Source organism: Pungitius pungitius, chromosome 17 (assembly GCF_949316345.1).
Source record: "Pungitius pungitius chromosome 17, fPunPun2.1, whole genome shotgun sequence".
In the NCBI taxonomy this organism is placed as follows: Eukaryota; Metazoa; Chordata; class Actinopteri; order Perciformes; family Gasterosteidae; genus Pungitius; species Pungitius pungitius.
Genome location: NC_084916.1, coordinates 14,445,878 through 14,461,633, shown reverse-complemented (window position 1 = coordinate 14,461,633; position 15,756 = coordinate 14,445,878). Strand labels below are relative to the sequence as shown.

Here is a 15,756-nt window from a genome sequence, read left to right as displayed (position 1 = left end):
CCGCCTTGGGACTTTCTTTGCACCTCCTTTGTCTTTCGTCACCACCTCATCAGTTGCTCTCACTCCTTCCGACTACGCGGCTTCACACCTCCAGCCTGTCAGACCCTCTCTTGTCATCACCTGTTGTTTCCCTCGCGTCACTTCTTCTTCTCGGCTCTGTCGATGCGCCCCGGCAGCTCACACCCGTTTGCAATCCTCGCTTTGTTTCACAGCCCCTTTTCCCCCCTTTCTTCTCACCACTTGGTGGAAATTCCATTTCCATTCCTGCGCAGGATTTGTTTCTTGTTAAATTTGGAGTGTATTTAAATACGGTGATCCCACATTCAGATGTTCTCACTCACTGTCCTGTCTGCTAATAGTTATGAGCAGTTACACCGATTCGCCTCGGTGCTTTAGTGCCGTTTGCATGTTTGCCGGGAACTTGCAACTTGTTAGGATGAACATATTTGAGCAAAGTGTATCTTGACATTCACATTGGACTAAGAGTGGAACCTTCCACAAGCATTAGGGACATTAAAACGTAAAATCGTATCAACGCCACTCAAGCGGCAGCAGCCTTCAGTCATTAGTCATTAGTCATGGTTAGTACGTGTAACTGGGCGACTCAAGGTGTCGCTCACTGTCACCCGTTTTCTCCCCCCGCTTCTCCTAAGGAATGGAGGTCACATGTCCTGCTCCTCCCTCAGCTCCCCAAGTACGCCCACCAGCTCCAGGTGAAGGGGAGAGCACCGACGTGTGCACATGTTAGGTCATATAGCTAAACGAGAGCGTAATGTAGAGAAGTCTATCAAACAAGCAAAGCAACACTATTAAAAAAGTTTCTGCTGGTCTAAAATGTAATTTAAATGAATGCAATGATTGCTAATAAAAATTATTATAGTGACATGCAAAAAATGCTAAATCCTGCATACTTTTCATCAAATTTATTATTACTAACATTTAATATAATTTTAGAATGAAACCATGCAGCAATGGTGAAATATTGTGAGAGTAAGGTCAATTCCAACATCATTTCAACGACGCCTTTCGTACAACATTGTACAATTATCTGATTCGATGACCAAAAGCAGGTGGAGCGATGTGTAGCTGTGTAATCAAAGCGTTGTATTCTCCTCTGGTTCCTGGTGTTCAGGCCTGCTCTGGGAGGTCTCCTCTCCTCCTCCTACCGACAACACCAGGAGTCCCTGGCGGCCGAGCGAGAGCGCCGCCGAGTGGAGAGAGAGGAGAGACTGCAGCGCATCGAGAGAGAGGAGAGGAACAAGCACAGGTGAGGCAGCGCCGCACAGAGAGAGAGAGAGAGAGAGAGAGAGATAAGTAATACCAACTCCAAAAAGTATTTCATGACAAATAACGTTAGAATTAAGTTAACAATTTAGGTTTCATTTAAGTTGTGCAGACTCAAAACAGTGCATATCTAACCAGTAAGACGTACTCTGGAGCTGCTGTTTGTCTGTACAATTAAAACATATCAAAGAAGGAACAATATAAGCAGCTTTAACTTATACTTAAGTATAAAAATGTTGATTAAACCAACAAAAAAAATAGCTGAATTTGATACACCAACAAGGATTTTCACGTGTCTCATTCACAGCCGCGGCTTCGTGGACAAGATGGAAGAGGCCCGGCACGCGCGCGAGGAGAGGTGAGTGTGCGCACTGAACCGAAATCACACACACACACACACACACACACGCACCGGTTGGGTGGGGCTCGGTAATGGCGTAATTGTTTTCAGGTTAAAGAGGTCGGGGCTGTACGGAACCGATTTTCTTTGCTCTCTCCGCCTGCATTTTTAAGTTGCGCGACCTGCCAAGTGCCTGCGAGAGAGAGAGAATTCATTCCCAGGATTGGTCGGGCTTTTAGCGCTGGAGGACACGCATTTTACTCAACGTTTAAAGACACACAAAAGTTTTTTTTTTTTATTTCTTCCTTTTTACTTCCAATAAATAAATATATATATACATAAGGGAATCACGGGGAAACAAGGGGTCGGTTCCCTCGAGAGCGTGAGGCTGGACGTCCTCCATTCGGTCCGATTCAGTTTGACGCAGAGAGGGGGGTGAGGGGGGGTGAGCTGCTCAGAGGGAGATGAATCCACTGGAGAGGTTCCTCGACGATGAGGCGTCATGGCGAGTTGTCTCTCGTGAGGTTTTCTACCCTTTTAGATCACCGGTCTGCTCGGGCTCAGCTTGGCGGATTCCGAACTCGACTCTTTTCACGAGTGAGGATTTGAAGACATGTAACGCAGGTTTTTGGTCATTGTTTGACTCACTTGCGCTGCATCATCCTTGATTGGACGCACAAACAGACACACACACACACGCACGTTGGTATCCGGTTGCCTGATGCTAATGAAGTCTGAACAGAAGCCCTACACATTCATGGTATGGTGGGAAAGGGGAGGGTTTAAAGAAAGAGAGAGAGAGAGAAACAGCGGACTTGTTCTGGCTGGCAGGGTGTCTGGTGAAGTTTGGTGGGGGGGGGGCGGACGGGAGAGTGAAAAGAGACGAGGGAGGAGAGCCGCTCGAGGCACATCTTGAACAGGTTTGCTCTGATCATCTTCTGATGTTCAGCCTTCCAGCAGCCATCTCTCCCTCTCTTCTCCACCCGTCGTAGCCCCCCCCCCCACCTCCCCCTCTGCGAGTTTGAGGGGGGAAAACACGCAGAGTGGTTTCTTTTTCAGGCGTCTGGCAATTTGCACGCCGATGGCCGTGCGCTGCGTGCTGGAGGCCTAGACTGAAGGTGCGTTGTCTCTTCCTCCATCTCTGCGTCACCGCCTCCTCCTCCCATCTCCCCCCCCCCCCCCAGGTACAAGAACGTGGAGCGCCTGGCGGCGGAGGAGTACGAGCGGGAGCACGTGCGGGTGTCGAGGACGCGCCCTGACCTCGCCCTGACCTTTGAACCCGCGGAGGCCTGGCCCTCGTCGTCGCGCAGCAGCACGCCGTCCTCCTTCGCCTCCCAGGAGGACGCCGAGGCTGACCTCGAAGCCGAAGCCGCCGAAGCCGCCGCCCCCGCCACCGCCCCCCACGCGCCCCCCCAGACAGGTAGGACCACCGAGAACGACGCTCGATGGAGTCGCTGTCGCGTGTCGACCTAAAAAGGGCACGCTGTCTCTGTCGAGAGACAAGCAAAAATTGCTAAATCCTGCTTCCCTTTCATTTAATTTATTATTAATAACATTTAATATAATTAAAAATTGTACAATTTAATATATTACAATGAAAACTATGTATGTAGCTGTAAATGCGTTTAATGGGTATTGTTTTAAAATGATGCAGCATCGACAAGGGAGGTCCGACTCTTAAGTAAGTGTGTGTGTGTGTGTGTGTGTGTGTGTCAAAGATGCGAGCGCCTTTGCGCTGTATGTATCATTAAAACCAGAAGGCGATCAACTTTAACTTTAGCATGCAGGCGTGAGCCCGAAGACGAGGCGAGACAGACTGTGAAAAAATACCGAGGGAGAGGAGGGGACGCCATCAATAGTTCGGGGGGAGGGGGAATAACACAGAGAGAGAGAGAGAGAGAGAGAGAGGATACGGGTTAAAGGGCCAAATGGGTTTTTGAAAGGCCTTTTTGAAAAAGGAATTCCAAAACAGCGCCTTGTTTTGAGCTGAGGTGCTGTAGCCCCCCCCCCCCTCAGGCCGCCGTGAGAGGCCTCGCGGCGTCCTGTTGTCTTAACCCCCGCCGGCATCACTGCGCGCGCTGTGCTGTGTGGAGCTGCGTGTGTTTTGCGTTGAGTTTCTGACACAAACAGGAACTCGGTTCTTCATTTCCTGTCCGTATCCCGGGCCAACAACGACCGGGCCTTGTGTACCTGGCACATTGTTGACATTGGTGTGTGTGGGTGTGTGTTTTTCTTCTTACGGTGTGCGGATGTGCGCGAGTGGATGGGGGCCTTTCACACAGTATTCCTCTGCATGGAGTATATGGGGCATTTAAGGGAATGTTTTTATATTTGTTATTCACAGCGGAGGCTGACGAGTCCAGCGTAGAACCAGAGGAAAAAGAAGCCACAGGAGAAGAGGAGGAAGAACAGAAAGAGGAGGAAGCACGGCACGAGGCAGCAAAACAGGAGGAGGAGGAGGAGGAGGCCGAGCGCTCTGAGCCGGAATCGGAGAAGGAGAAGGAGGAGGCGGAGGAGGAGGACAGCGGCATCCTCAGCGACAAGGAGCGGCAGAACGAGGAGGTGAACGAGAAGGACAACTGCTCCGCCTCCAGCATCTCCTCGGCCAGCAGCACTCTGGAGAGAGAGGAGAGGGCGAGCCATGACAACGGTGGGTGCTTCCATGCCACGTTTTTATTAGGGTTTCATTCATTGAACCTTTGTGAACTCCGTGTTGAACCCCATCGCGGTCGACCGATTAGTGAAGGCCTCAAAACGGCGGTTTTGTGCTTCCTTCTCAGGCTTCAAGGAGCCGGAGGTGAACGACCCGTGCAGCAAACTCCTCAACAGCAAGCTCTTCATGCTGGACATGCTGTACTCCCACAACAAGAAGCCAAGCGACGAGGAGGAGGACGAGGAGGAAGAGGAGGAGAAGGAGAAGGAGAAGGAGAAGGAGAAAGGCGAGGGCGAAGAGGACAAGGAAGCCCAGCGGGGCGCCGGTTCGCCACCGGGCGGCGACCAGGAGAGCGACGACAGGCCGGAGCCCCACCGGACCATCCGACCGCTGGCCGAGCGCTTCGGGGCGCTGATTAAGGACCTCGGCTCGGCCACGCCGCACCCGGAGGCCGCCGCCCTCGCCGCCGCCGCCCCCGAGGCCCCTCCCACGCCTCCCCCGCCACCCAAGAAGGAGTCGGACACCATCTGGGACCAGCTGCTGGCCAGCCCGCGGGAGCTGCGCATCGGGGACATCAACTTCACCGACCTGACGGAGGACGACGACAAAGACGTCCTGGACGCCGTCTTGATGGGGCGGTACGGCGACCACCCGCGCCCGCCGCCTCCGCCGCCGTGCCTCCCCCGCTTCCCGCCGCCGCCGCCCGCGCCAGGCGGCTGCCCCCCGCCCCCTCCCCCTCCTTCCTTTGGCGGCCAGACCCCGGCGCCTCCTCCGCCGGAGCAGCCGCTCTTTAATAAGAAGAAGAAGACGATCCGGCTGTTCTGGAGCGAGGTCGGGATGTCGATTACCACGTCCATCGTTCCCTTTGGACTCAGAGAGGCTCTCGTTTACCTCTTTTATTGCACTCAAACCAATGCGTCTACCTCCTAATTCAGTAAATCTTTTTTTTTTTTTTGACCAGGTGCGTCCGCAAGATTCTCAGTACCGGGACTACAAACGGAGGGGAGACACGTTCTGGTCCAAACTGGAACCAGTGAAAATTGACACGGCCAAACTGGAGCACCTGTTTGAGTCCAAATCAAAGGAAATACCTGTTACCAAGGTAAAGAAACGGTGCCTGAAAAGGCATCAGAGAGGTCTGTAACAATGGTTTATAATCTCACTGTGTGACTTGACTAACTTCCTCCCAACTGTTAATTAAAAGGTGTTAAAAGGGACGGACCGCCCATCTCACGTCACACTTGACGGTGACTGTGATTTTCAAAATAAAATGTCATGGTCCATTATAAGTTTGAAGCGTTTGATATTTGATATTTTTGCGACGGATTTAGGGAAATTCATGGTTTTCTTAGCAACTATTTGCCTCTGCAGGCTTCAAAGTCCATGGGCTTGGTGTTCAAGTTGTTGAAGGTATCGAGGGTTTATCGGGGTCCCGTTTGTTCTGATCCCCGATCAAACAGAGTTTTTGCATCCTTCCTAATTCTCACAAAGCCTCTAAATAAAAAAAGTATGGTCCGTTAAAAGTGGAGGGACTGAATCCAGGCCTCTCACACTTTGAACTCCTGATCCACTGCTTCAAAACCAGAACGGCAGCTCCAGCGGAACCAGTTAGTAACTCCCTGGGGGGCCCGGCGTCTGGTCCTCACGCACAATGCGACAGTGTGATGGTGGTCTGAAGCTCCACGTAGCGAGCAGCGAAAGAGTTCAAAAGGGAGCCATCAGCTATTGAGAGAATCCAGGATTTAGAGGACCACCGGAATATTGAAGCCACCAAAGGTCGGAGCGAACGTTACTGATATTGTTTTAGCCGATTCACGACTTGAGGGTTTATGGACGTGTTTTACATTTTAAAGATTGAAGCGGTTTGCTATGATCTGGTTTTTTTTTGCTAGTCCTTTTTACTTTTTCTTTTCCCCGGCCTCATATCTAACATTGACAGAAAACGTATTCCATATATTCTTTTACCATGTCTGACACACTACCTGTAACTAACAGTTGCTCAGTGAACTCAGTCATGTCCATTTCATAACAGAATAAAGAGTTAAATTGTGCTAGAGTTGTGCTGCAGGCTCACAGTCTCCACATGGCGAGTATATAACTCCCCAGGGGCGGTAATCAGGTCTGAGGACCTACTCTGTTACACATTTATGTGCAGAAATGTTACGACTTCCTTCCATCTAATGCTTTTAATAACCCCAAGTGCTTCTCGGGTGCTTTGTTCACACGCGGCGTGACAATACAAACACCTACGTGAACACATACTGTAATGCACCCAAACCGTTGAGCTATTTCCTGTTCCCACCCCGCCGCATAGTCACCCGGTGGATGATCCCTTTCATCCTCACCCGTAAATCAGACCACACGGAGAGAAAAAGGAACGGAGAGAGGGGGGGGGGGCGAAAGGGAGACGCAGCTGAGAAGCGCTCTGTATTTTCTCCCGCGTGCTAGAAAACAGCAGCGGACGGCAAGCGGCAGGAGGTCATCGTCCTGGACTCCAAGAGGAGCAACGCCATCAACATCGGCCTGACGGTGCTGCCCCCTCCTCGCACGATCAAGACGGCCATCCTTAACTTCGACGAGTACGCGCTTAACAAGGAGGGCATAGAGGTGAGCGACGCGGGAGGTCGGCGGGGGGGGGGGGGGGGGGATCAAAGGAAGGGAGGGAAACTCCGTCCTCGACTCCGCCACACCTCGTCCCACTCTCTCTGTGTGTGTGTGTGTGTGTTCGTCCTCAGAAAATCCTGACGATGATCCCCACGGAGGAGGAGAAGCAGAAGATCCAGGAGGCCCAGCTGGCCAACCCCGAGGTCCCGCTGGGCTCAGCAGAGCAGTTCCTCCTGACCCTGTCCTCCATCAGCGAGCTCTCGGCTCGACTCCAACTCTGGGCCTTCAAGATGGACTACGAGGCGACCCAGAAGGTCTGTGAAGACGCGCTGAATTCAACCCCCCCCCCAAAAATGAGAGCGCAGACGAGGGAAGGCCATATCAAACGCACATTTAAGATCATGATAATGAGCCGGTGGATTGTTTTATGAAAGCAGAAACAGACACACACGTGTCACAGAGCCAACTGTAAACGTTTGAGAAAATGTGCACAGCATGTGCGTGCGTGTGAGTGTGTGTGCGCGTGTCCGTATCAACGTCTCTTTTAGTAGAACATCCGCAAAGCATCAACATGGTGACATCATCACAAAATATGCACGCTTGTTAGCCCGCACCTCGACTTCATCTGGCGCACACACACAAAGGTTTTACTGCTGTGGAGAACGCACCCGAGAGCAGGAGTTTCAAAGCGAGAAAAAAAAAAAAACCCGGAGAATGAGAAAAACACGCAACCCATCCGTTGTTGTGATGTAAGTTTTACTGCTTCCCTGCAGGATGCAAATGTCTTTAATCTTCATGAGAGGCAGGAAAGTCAGGGAAAAAAAATCACGCTGGATAGCGAAATGCGACTTTCGCCACGGCCCCCCGGGTCGTGACCTCAAAAAACAAGCCAGGCGGGCCTGCACCTGTTCAACCGCGGCCCAAAGAAACATGTGTTTTGAGGAGTCTTAATCGACTCAACTAATGATGTGTGTGTGTGTGTGTGTGTGTGTGTCTTCCTCCGCTTCAGGAAGTGGCCGAGCCGCTGCAGGACCTGAAAGAGGGCATGGAACAGCTTGAGAAGAACAAGACCCTGCGCTACACCCTTTCCACGCTGCTCTCCATGGGGAACTTTCTCAACGGCACAAACGTGAGCCGTGACCACCGGCGGGGAGCGATTGTCTTTTTTTTTCTCCCTGCCTGTCCCTCTCGCTCACGATGTTTGTGCGTCCACGCGTTCAGGCGAAAGGCTTCGAGGTGACGTATTTGGAGAAGGTCGCGGAGGTGAAGGACACGGTCCACAAGCAGTCCCTGCTGCACCACGCCTGCTCCGTGGTGGTGGAGAACTTCCCTCAGAGCACCGACCTCTACTCCGAGATCGGGGCCGTCACGCGATCCGCAAAAGTACGTTCCCTCGGGGGCCCTCGAGCTTCGAGCAGGCCGCGTGGAGTGACCGCTGAGTTTGAGGAGTTTAGGTCGAAGTCAAAGTGAGGGCAAAGCGCCCCCCCCCCACGAGCCCCTGATGTGTATCTCTCCCGTCAGGTGGATTTCGACCAGCTGCAGGAGAACCTGTGTCAGATGGAGCGCCGCTGCAAGGCGTCCTGGGACCACCTGAAGGTGATCGCCAAGCACGAGATGAAGCCCCAGCTGAAGCAGAAGATGTCCGACTTCCTCAAAGACTGCGCCGAGAGGATCATCATCCTCAAGGTTGTCCACCGCAGGATCATCAACAGGTAGATTCATAAGCGTGAGCGGGAGGCGGCTGAAACAAATAACCAAACTAAATCTACCTTGGAGGTCATTCAAAAGTAATCACACCTCCCCGTGTGTGTGTGTCGTTGTCCAAACACAACCAATTATCAATGACCCCCCCCCCCCGAGTGCACCTGTGAAAACACTTCAATAGGAGCTTGAATAATATACATAAGATTTTGCTTTCCTCTTTTGGTGACACAATACAATAAATATATTTAATGAAGGTAATTGTGTCCGATGCGCTACGAGTATTGATAATAAACACGATGCATGTGTGTTATTGCTCTGTATTTTAACAATCGTGGCACGCATTCAAACACAACAGAAGATAATCGAATGGATATTTGGCCCGTCGGTGTGCAGCTGGAAGACGGGAAGAGACTTTTATTTATTGAAGTTTAGAAGCTTATTCCGTTTTTAAATAATCGGGACGCTTTTCGCACGTGTTTTGTGCGAGACTTACTTTTACCTCCTGGTGTGTCTCACCAGACATTTTTTAATTTCCGTAAGAAATAGACTGGACCATCACACAATTATTTTCAGTCTCTACATGTAGTAAAGACATTTTTGTGTATTCATGTATGGTACATGTTAAAAGTTATTATCTAAAAAGTAATTCACCTATAATTGACATATTTCACCGGTCTAGTGAAACTTTTAGCAACAGACTAAAATACATGGTCTTGGCAACAATTTCAAATGCAAAAAAAACAAACCCAAAACGCACATCTAAACTAGTTTTCCTGCTTTGTCCTCCCTTTTTCTCCCCCCCCCCCCCGCAGGTTCCACTCGTTCCTGCTGTTCCTCGGCCACCCGGCCTACAGCGTGAGGGACGTCAGCGTCCACAGGTTCAGCAAAATCCTCAGCGAGTTCGCGCTGGAGTACCGGACCACCCGGGACCGCGTGCTGCAGCTGAAACAGAAACGGGCCGACCACCGCGAGCGCAACAAGACGCGCGGGAAGATGATCATGGACGTCAACGCCCCTGTGAGCGCGCCCCCCCCCCCCCCACACACACACACACACACGTCCCTTGCACTCCGACTTTCACCTCTGTCGTCTTCTCTTTTCCTAAAACCTGCCGACGGATTGTGTTCTTCATTTTCACTCTTTCTTTCCCCCTGTAGTCTGATGATGAAGAGGCGAGTGAGGTATCAACATGAGTGCAGAATGTCTGCATGTGTGTCTGTGTGTGTGTGTTTGCGTGCATGAAACCATTAACCCTGACTGGACCAATTTACCTCCAAGTTTACAATTGAACTTTTATTTATTTTCGTTTTTTTTCCTCCTGTGTTGGAGTTACAGCTCGATTATTTTTAAAGCACAAGCCGCCGTGTCCTCATCCTCATCCTCATCCTCTCTCTCCCTCTCCTCATCAGTGCGGTGGGAACGCCTCCGGCGGATGTGCGAGCGGCCCGAGCGGCAGCCAGGAGGCGGAGCCTCCCCGGGGCCTGGGCCACACCGAGGACGTCGCCGAGCACGAGCACATGAAAGCCGTCCTGAGGACGAGCCTCGGTGGCGGCGGCGGCGACAAGGAGGCCGGCGGGGTGCCGGGGCTTCGGACGCGGACGAGGTCCCGGCCCGGACGGGGAGGTGAGTGTGACGGGAAGAACAACGCCCCCCCCCCTTTCTTTCTTTCTTTCTTTCTCCGTGCAAATTAACGTCTGTGACTCGTTCAGGTCGCAGCCTGCCGCCGGCGAGGACTCCGCCCGCGGAGGACGCTCAGGTGTGCGGGGACGACTCCGCGGACGAGATCATGGAGCGGATTGTGCGGTCGGCCACCCAGGGCCCGGGAACCAGGGCCCAGCCCAGGGAGAGGAGGAGGTCCAGGGCCAACCGCAAGTCACGTGAGAGCTCCGCCTTTACCTCCTTTAAAGACAAAGAGCGTTCCAAATGTGACACCAACGTCTTCTCTCCTCGCAGTGAGGCGGACTCTGAAGAACGGCCTGACCCCGGAGGAAGCTCTCGCTCTGGGACTTTCCGATTCTCCGGAGCCGCAGGTGTAAACAGGCGCCGGTTGGGTGGTGGAGACGCGGCTCTGCGACATCTCTCTGTCGGCCCTTGGCGCGCTTTAAGCTGCTGGAGGAGGAGAACTAGTGTTTTCAACTTGGCAAAGAAAGGAATGGATTCTTTCCAAAAAATCCAAACCTAAATGTTACATTTATCCAAAGGGATAATTTTGGCTTTTCGAGTTTCTGCAGCTGTGACTTCCTTTTTTTCCTTCTCTCCATTTATTTAAAGCTGTGAATTTTGTTTGCAACGATTAACGGGCTGAAGAACAAGTTTTTTATTTCTCCTCTTATCCAGTTTCAAATGAGCACAAGAGGTATCTGTGAAACAAAGAGGCTCGCTGAGGATTGCCATTTGAAAAAAAAAAGAAGGCAAAAACAAAGAAGTGACAAGCGTAGCTTCATGTGGCTTTCGTTCAAAAGGGATGCTTTTGTACCTTTTCTTCTTCTCCACCTTGTTTCAGTCACCTCCCACTCATCACATGACTCACCCATGTCACATTCACACGTGTCATTATATCGAGGTAAGACTTCATGATGACTTTTTTTTTTTTTAGATTTTGGCAAAATATTTATTTTCAAAGCTCGGACATCTTGCACCGGACGCGACATTAAGTTCAAAATGCTGAAATTAACAACTGATTCATAAACACACAGACGCGAGGATGTATTTATCTCAGAGGAAATGTTTGTAAAGTGTAAAAAATTTAAAAAAAAAAGAAAGGTCATTTTTAAAATTGTAATAATCTATTTTGAAGGACATGCAGAGAATTCTGCATAAAATGTGTAAACGCCCTCATCAGCTGCCAGGTACTAGGTTCTCTAGTACTACAGTGTGCGTGTTTTCACGTGATGTATTATTTTTGTAATTTCTGTAGAAACTTGTATTATAGTCGGAGAGAAAGGGTAAAAAAAGAAGTTATTCTGTGAATTGCAATAAATGAAAGAAATGGTCACGGGAGAGATATGTTTCAAAGAGGAGCCGTATTTGGTCATTTACTTTGACCTCTGTGGTCACGGTGTGTACTTTGTATTGAACTTGAAGTGTGTGTGTGGAAGATGCATTTGCTCTTCTCACAGTAAAACCAAGACAGGGAAATATCGCTGCATAGATGTGATGTGCTGAGCTCAACACGACAAAAGACGGTTGCAATCACTTTCACTTGAAATGCTGTGTATTCACACTGCAATGAATAAAAAAAAAGAATTAAAAAAACATTGAGTGAAAAAAAAAAAAAAAAAGCATGTGCATGTCGTTCTTCTTCCCGTCCCTGCGGACCGACCTTTGGATTAATGAGGGCCAACATAAAGTGCATAAATGCTTTTCACTTCACGTGTGCGGTTTAATGTCGGGTCTTTTCGGTAAATCAATTGTAGAGGACAGGTGGGTTTACTCTAGCTTGAGCAGGACCATGATGCACGGATGACATTGCGCCCACAGAAAGTAAAGTTGTCTCAGGTGAGCAAAGATCACTCTGGAGAAAAGGCCAGAATGGGAGAAAGCTGAGAAACAAAACTCCATGTTGTACAAAGCCAGTCTTTATCATTACAATTTGGAACTTAGAAATGTAAGACAGTCCTTTTTCTCTGACATAACTAAAAAACATTTTTTTAAACACACGCCTTTTTGCCTACATTTGGAGGCTAAGAAAAGCTAGCCTGGCTAGCTTGCTATTTTGTTAAAAACTATCCATTGAAACTGCGTTTAAATGTGGAGACAGATTTAGTGAACCTATATGCTGAAAATCACAGAAAGATTAACGATAAAATGTGTAACCTGAAATTCAAAAGAGAATACACAATTAACTACACAACTGACTTTTTAGGTTGAGTTTTTGCAGTATTTGTCCCGTTTTGGTGAAAGCTCAGCATCAGTTATTGAACACGGGCTTTTGTTAAACTGCAGCATGTGAAGTTTGCATAGTAGCGTGCATAGGCTGCAGGAAAACTTTAAAACTTTTTGTTTTTGGTAGACATGGGTTTAAAGGGATTTTTGTGTGTTTATCGGCTACAACTTCAGTGAATTTGGTTGTCTGATTGTTGATTACAAATGAAGGTCATGATCATCCAACACTAGAAGGTGCAGACATATCTATAGCATTTTATTATCCAACATGTGTGTGTGACATTATGCCACTGCACAGGTTTACTGACCATGCTCTGCATTTGATGACGCACAGAGGCACAATCTGCAAGGATCAACCCCACACCTTACTAAGACCTAATTTTCTAGATACTTATGAAGAATAATAATAATTTTCAACATTCAATCTATTGATTTAAAACCAAAATTAAAGCTATGGTGAAGGGAACCGTGTAATACTTCCTCCTGACCACTAAGCGGCGATAAACGCTCGTATTAAAAACCCCAGGTGCCTGTAGAAGGTGGGTGAGACGCCGCTGCATTTCAGACCATTGTAGGGACGTGCTGGTGGAATGAATCAGTTGGGGCTCAGGAAGACATCTTCGCGCGGTTGAAATTCGAGGTTGGAAAGGGACGTCAACGTATCAACCGGGCGGAGGATTGGACAAACAAGGCTGAACAAATCAATGCAATTAACAAATAAACACAAACCCGGACTGTGTGACCACGACAAAACAGTAGAAACGGTGTAGAGAATATCATTCTTCAACGTCTTGCAATTCGGAGGAAATCATTTTAAAAGATGCATTAACTTTAGGAGCAGGAAAGGTATCGCAATATCTGGATTTTGGGGGGATTTTATTGTATTGTATAAATGGGATAGGGAACTCTAGTCCACACTCCAGCACAGTAGGTGGCGGCAATGCGCCCTGCGTTGGATGCCACCCGACAAAAGAAGAAGAAGAAGGAGGGGAAGAAGAAGAAGAAGAAGAAACCGTTATCTGCCTGTCGCGCGCGTTTAATCTCGTCTGAGCCGTCCATTGTATCGCGTCTCCAAAACATGGCCGAGAACATGACTCTGCTGTGGGGCTCCGGCTCTGCTCCCTGCTGGAGGGTCATGATCGCCCTGGAGGAGAAGAAGCTGCAGGGCTACAACCAGAAACTGCTCTCCTTCGACAAGATGGAGCACAAGTCACAGCAAGTGTTGGACATGAACGCAAGGGGACAGGTAGGGGGAGTAGCCACACGTCCACCGTGACCGGTGAAAATGGCAAATGGAGGCTTGACGGCCGGTGTTAACCGACGTCACAAAAAAGCCCCAACTGAAACGTCACTCGAAATCGGGGCCAGTCACGTGGTTTCTAGATTTCACTCGACCTGGTTCAAGATTTTATGAGGCCAATTTAGACTGTGAAATATTGCCTGCTGAGGTGACTTTCCTGCAAAAATGCACATTATTAGACCCTAACGGCCATGCAAAGGTCGGTAACTGTTTTGAGCATTTCTTTTAAAGCAGGTGAACCCCTATTTTAAGTCATAATTCCTGCTCCTCCAGCCAGTTCACTCGATAGGGTGCATTTTCGAATGTGGTTCGACACCCTCTCACATAGTGGTCTCATTTTGAAGCTTCCCTCCTTCAAACACGGAGACGTCATCGTGAATGAATCCTACGCGGCCTGCTTCTACCTGGAGGTGAGCGAGTCCACTGTACGCAAGCGAACCCTAAACTCGACGTCACGGTGACGTAACGACCGCCACGGTTTGTGTGTCCTTTTTGTCTCCGGAGGGCAGAGTCAGTTTAAGTCTCAGGGAAATCGGCTGATCCCAGAGGGCCCCGCTGAACAAGCTCTGATGTACCAACGCTTTTTTGAGGGCGTCACGTTCTACGAAAAACTCAGTAAGGAATAAATAATAGCAGCAGCCTAATCTAACAGCATATTTGAACAATGAAGGATTGGTGTTTTGAAATGCTACGTCTTGAAGCTATATGTATATGTGTGTGTGTGTTCTTTTTGTAGCTGCGGTTATCTACTATGACTGGTTTGTCCCTGAAGAAGAGCGGCATGACTCGGCTCTAAAGAGAAACAAAGAAGCTCTGGCCACTGAGCTCAAGCTCTGGGAGGGTTACCTGCAGAAGGTAACAGTTTACACACACACACACACACACACGTCTATATGTATGCATCGGCATGTTGAACTGTAGCTTTGCTTTCCACCATCTTTCTATCAAAGCTGGGCCCCCACCTGGCTGGGCCGGCCTTCTCTCTGGCTGACGTCGCCATCTTTCCGACTGTCGCTACTCTCTTCAGATACGGGTAAGTGGGGGGAGGTCGTGTGCTATTTTTTTTTCCCCGGAATCGGGGCGAAAAAAGAAGAAAAAAAAAGAGCGAGGGACGTGTGTCGTCACCCGGCAGCTCAGAGTTCTCCCACCGTTGTTCTCTTTAGGTTGTCCGCAGAGAAATACCCCAAACTGGGAGAGTATCACGCTCTGCTGAAGGATCGGCCCAGCGTGAAAGCCAGCTGGCCTCCTCACTGGCTGGAGAACCCCAACGGAGACGGCGGACTCCAAGACGTCTGAGAGCCACTTGTTCGGTCTGCTGAGGTTGCAGCTCGCAGTTTGTTCACATAGGATACAGCCGCTAAAGTGATTTTTCTGTTAATGGGTAAGAAGAAAAGCGCGTGCTCCGACCCAGTTGTGCTTCTAGTCCAACTAGCTGTTGTTTTTAGGTTGAGTTTTTGCAATATTTCTCCAGTTTTGGTGAAAGCCCTGCCAATGATGAATACAGGCTTTTGTCAACCTGCAGCATGTGATGTTTGCAGAGTACTGGGCAAAGACTGCAGGGTAACTTATATTTGTGTGGTTGACAATGGAAGCTTTTGTTGCCTAGATGCACTCCCTGTATACTTAACATCAATGTCTGTCAACTGATATAAACAAAAGCCACTAACAACAGCATTTGAGTCTTTTTTTTACTATATCTTTTAGGCATTGCACAGGAACTCACTTCTGAACCTTTGTATTATACAACTATTTTATATTAATTATAGGTGAAATTGGCTCTATTTGGTCTTCAGAGTGCGACCCCCAGTGGACTTCTTTAGCAATAGCAGCTACTTTTATAGAAATGCAGTTTATGTCTTTCTGTCATTTTTAAACTTAGCAAAGTCATCCGGCGGGCTGCAATGGAACCCCCCCACCCCCCACGGGCTGTAGGTTTGACACCCCTGCTTTAACGCATTGCATCATAACGCATTGCATCATAAACCC

At 49.3% G+C, this 15,756-nt stretch overlaps 2 protein-coding genes across 7 annotated transcripts in view; both read left to right on the top strand.

The window, feature by feature from the left end:
- fhod3a (formin homology 2 domain containing 3a) overlaps positions 1-10,995 on the top strand; it is a 36,859-nt gene extending 25,864 nt beyond the window's left edge. For 3 of the 6 annotated variants that reach the window (XM_037474656.2, XM_062558393.1, XM_037474654.2), the window contains 16 exons: positions 1,133-1,267; positions 1,592-1,642; positions 2,809-3,044; positions 3,969-4,274; positions 4,405-5,108; positions 5,239-5,379; positions 6,726-6,884; positions 7,013-7,195; positions 7,891-8,010; positions 8,103-8,264; positions 8,403-8,593; positions 9,398-9,602; positions 9,743-9,766; positions 9,995-10,208; positions 10,295-10,462; positions 10,539-10,995. In XM_037474656.2, the coding sequence (XP_037330553.2) occupies positions 1,133-1,267; positions 1,592-1,642; positions 2,809-3,044; positions 3,969-4,274; positions 4,405-5,108; positions 5,239-5,379; positions 6,726-6,884; positions 7,013-7,195; positions 7,891-8,010; positions 8,103-8,264; positions 8,403-8,593; positions 9,398-9,602; positions 9,743-9,766; positions 9,995-10,208; positions 10,295-10,462; positions 10,539-10,621 (3,082 nt within the window). In that variant the 3' untranslated portion in view covers positions 10,622-10,995. Of the gene's footprint in view, positions 1-653; positions 714-1,132; positions 1,268-1,591; positions 1,643-2,808; positions 3,045-3,968; positions 4,275-4,404; positions 5,109-5,238; positions 5,380-6,725; positions 6,885-7,012; positions 7,196-7,890; positions 8,011-8,102; positions 8,265-8,402; positions 8,594-9,397; positions 9,603-9,742; positions 9,767-9,994; positions 10,209-10,294; positions 10,463-10,538 lie in introns of all 6 variants that reach the window. The other 3 variants (XM_037474653.2, XM_037474651.2, XM_062558392.1) reach the window with 2 other exon arrangements.
- Positions 10,996-13,038: 2,043 nt separating this feature from the next.
- On the top strand, positions 13,039-15,441 carry LOC119219659 (glutathione S-transferase A-like). The gene is made up of 6 exons (XM_037474980.2): positions 13,039-13,716; positions 14,115-14,180; positions 14,280-14,385; positions 14,507-14,625; positions 14,721-14,803; positions 14,934-15,441. Exons 1-6 carry the CDS (start codon positions 13,411-13,413, stop codon positions 15,064-15,066), a joined length of 813 nt encoding a protein of 270 aa, XP_037330877.2. The 5' UTR covers positions 13,039-13,410; the 3' UTR covers positions 15,067-15,441.
- The last annotated feature ends 315 nt before the right edge of the window (positions 15,442-15,756 follow it).

Bases quoted from the DNA above. Each gene is read 5' to 3' on its own strand.
- LOC119219659 (XM_037474980.2), top strand. From the start codon at position 13,411: ATGCGCCCTGCGTTGGATGCCACCCGACAAAAGAAGAAGAAGAAGGAG. The intron at 13,717-14,114 runs GTAGGGGGAGTA...CTCATTTTGAAG, and splicing joins ACATGAACGCAAGGGGACAG to CTTCCCTCCTTCAAACACGG. The intron at 14,181-14,279 runs GTGAGCGAGTCC...TCCGGAGGGCAG, and splicing joins CGGCCTGCTTCTACCTGGAG to AGTCAGTTTAAGTCTCAGGG.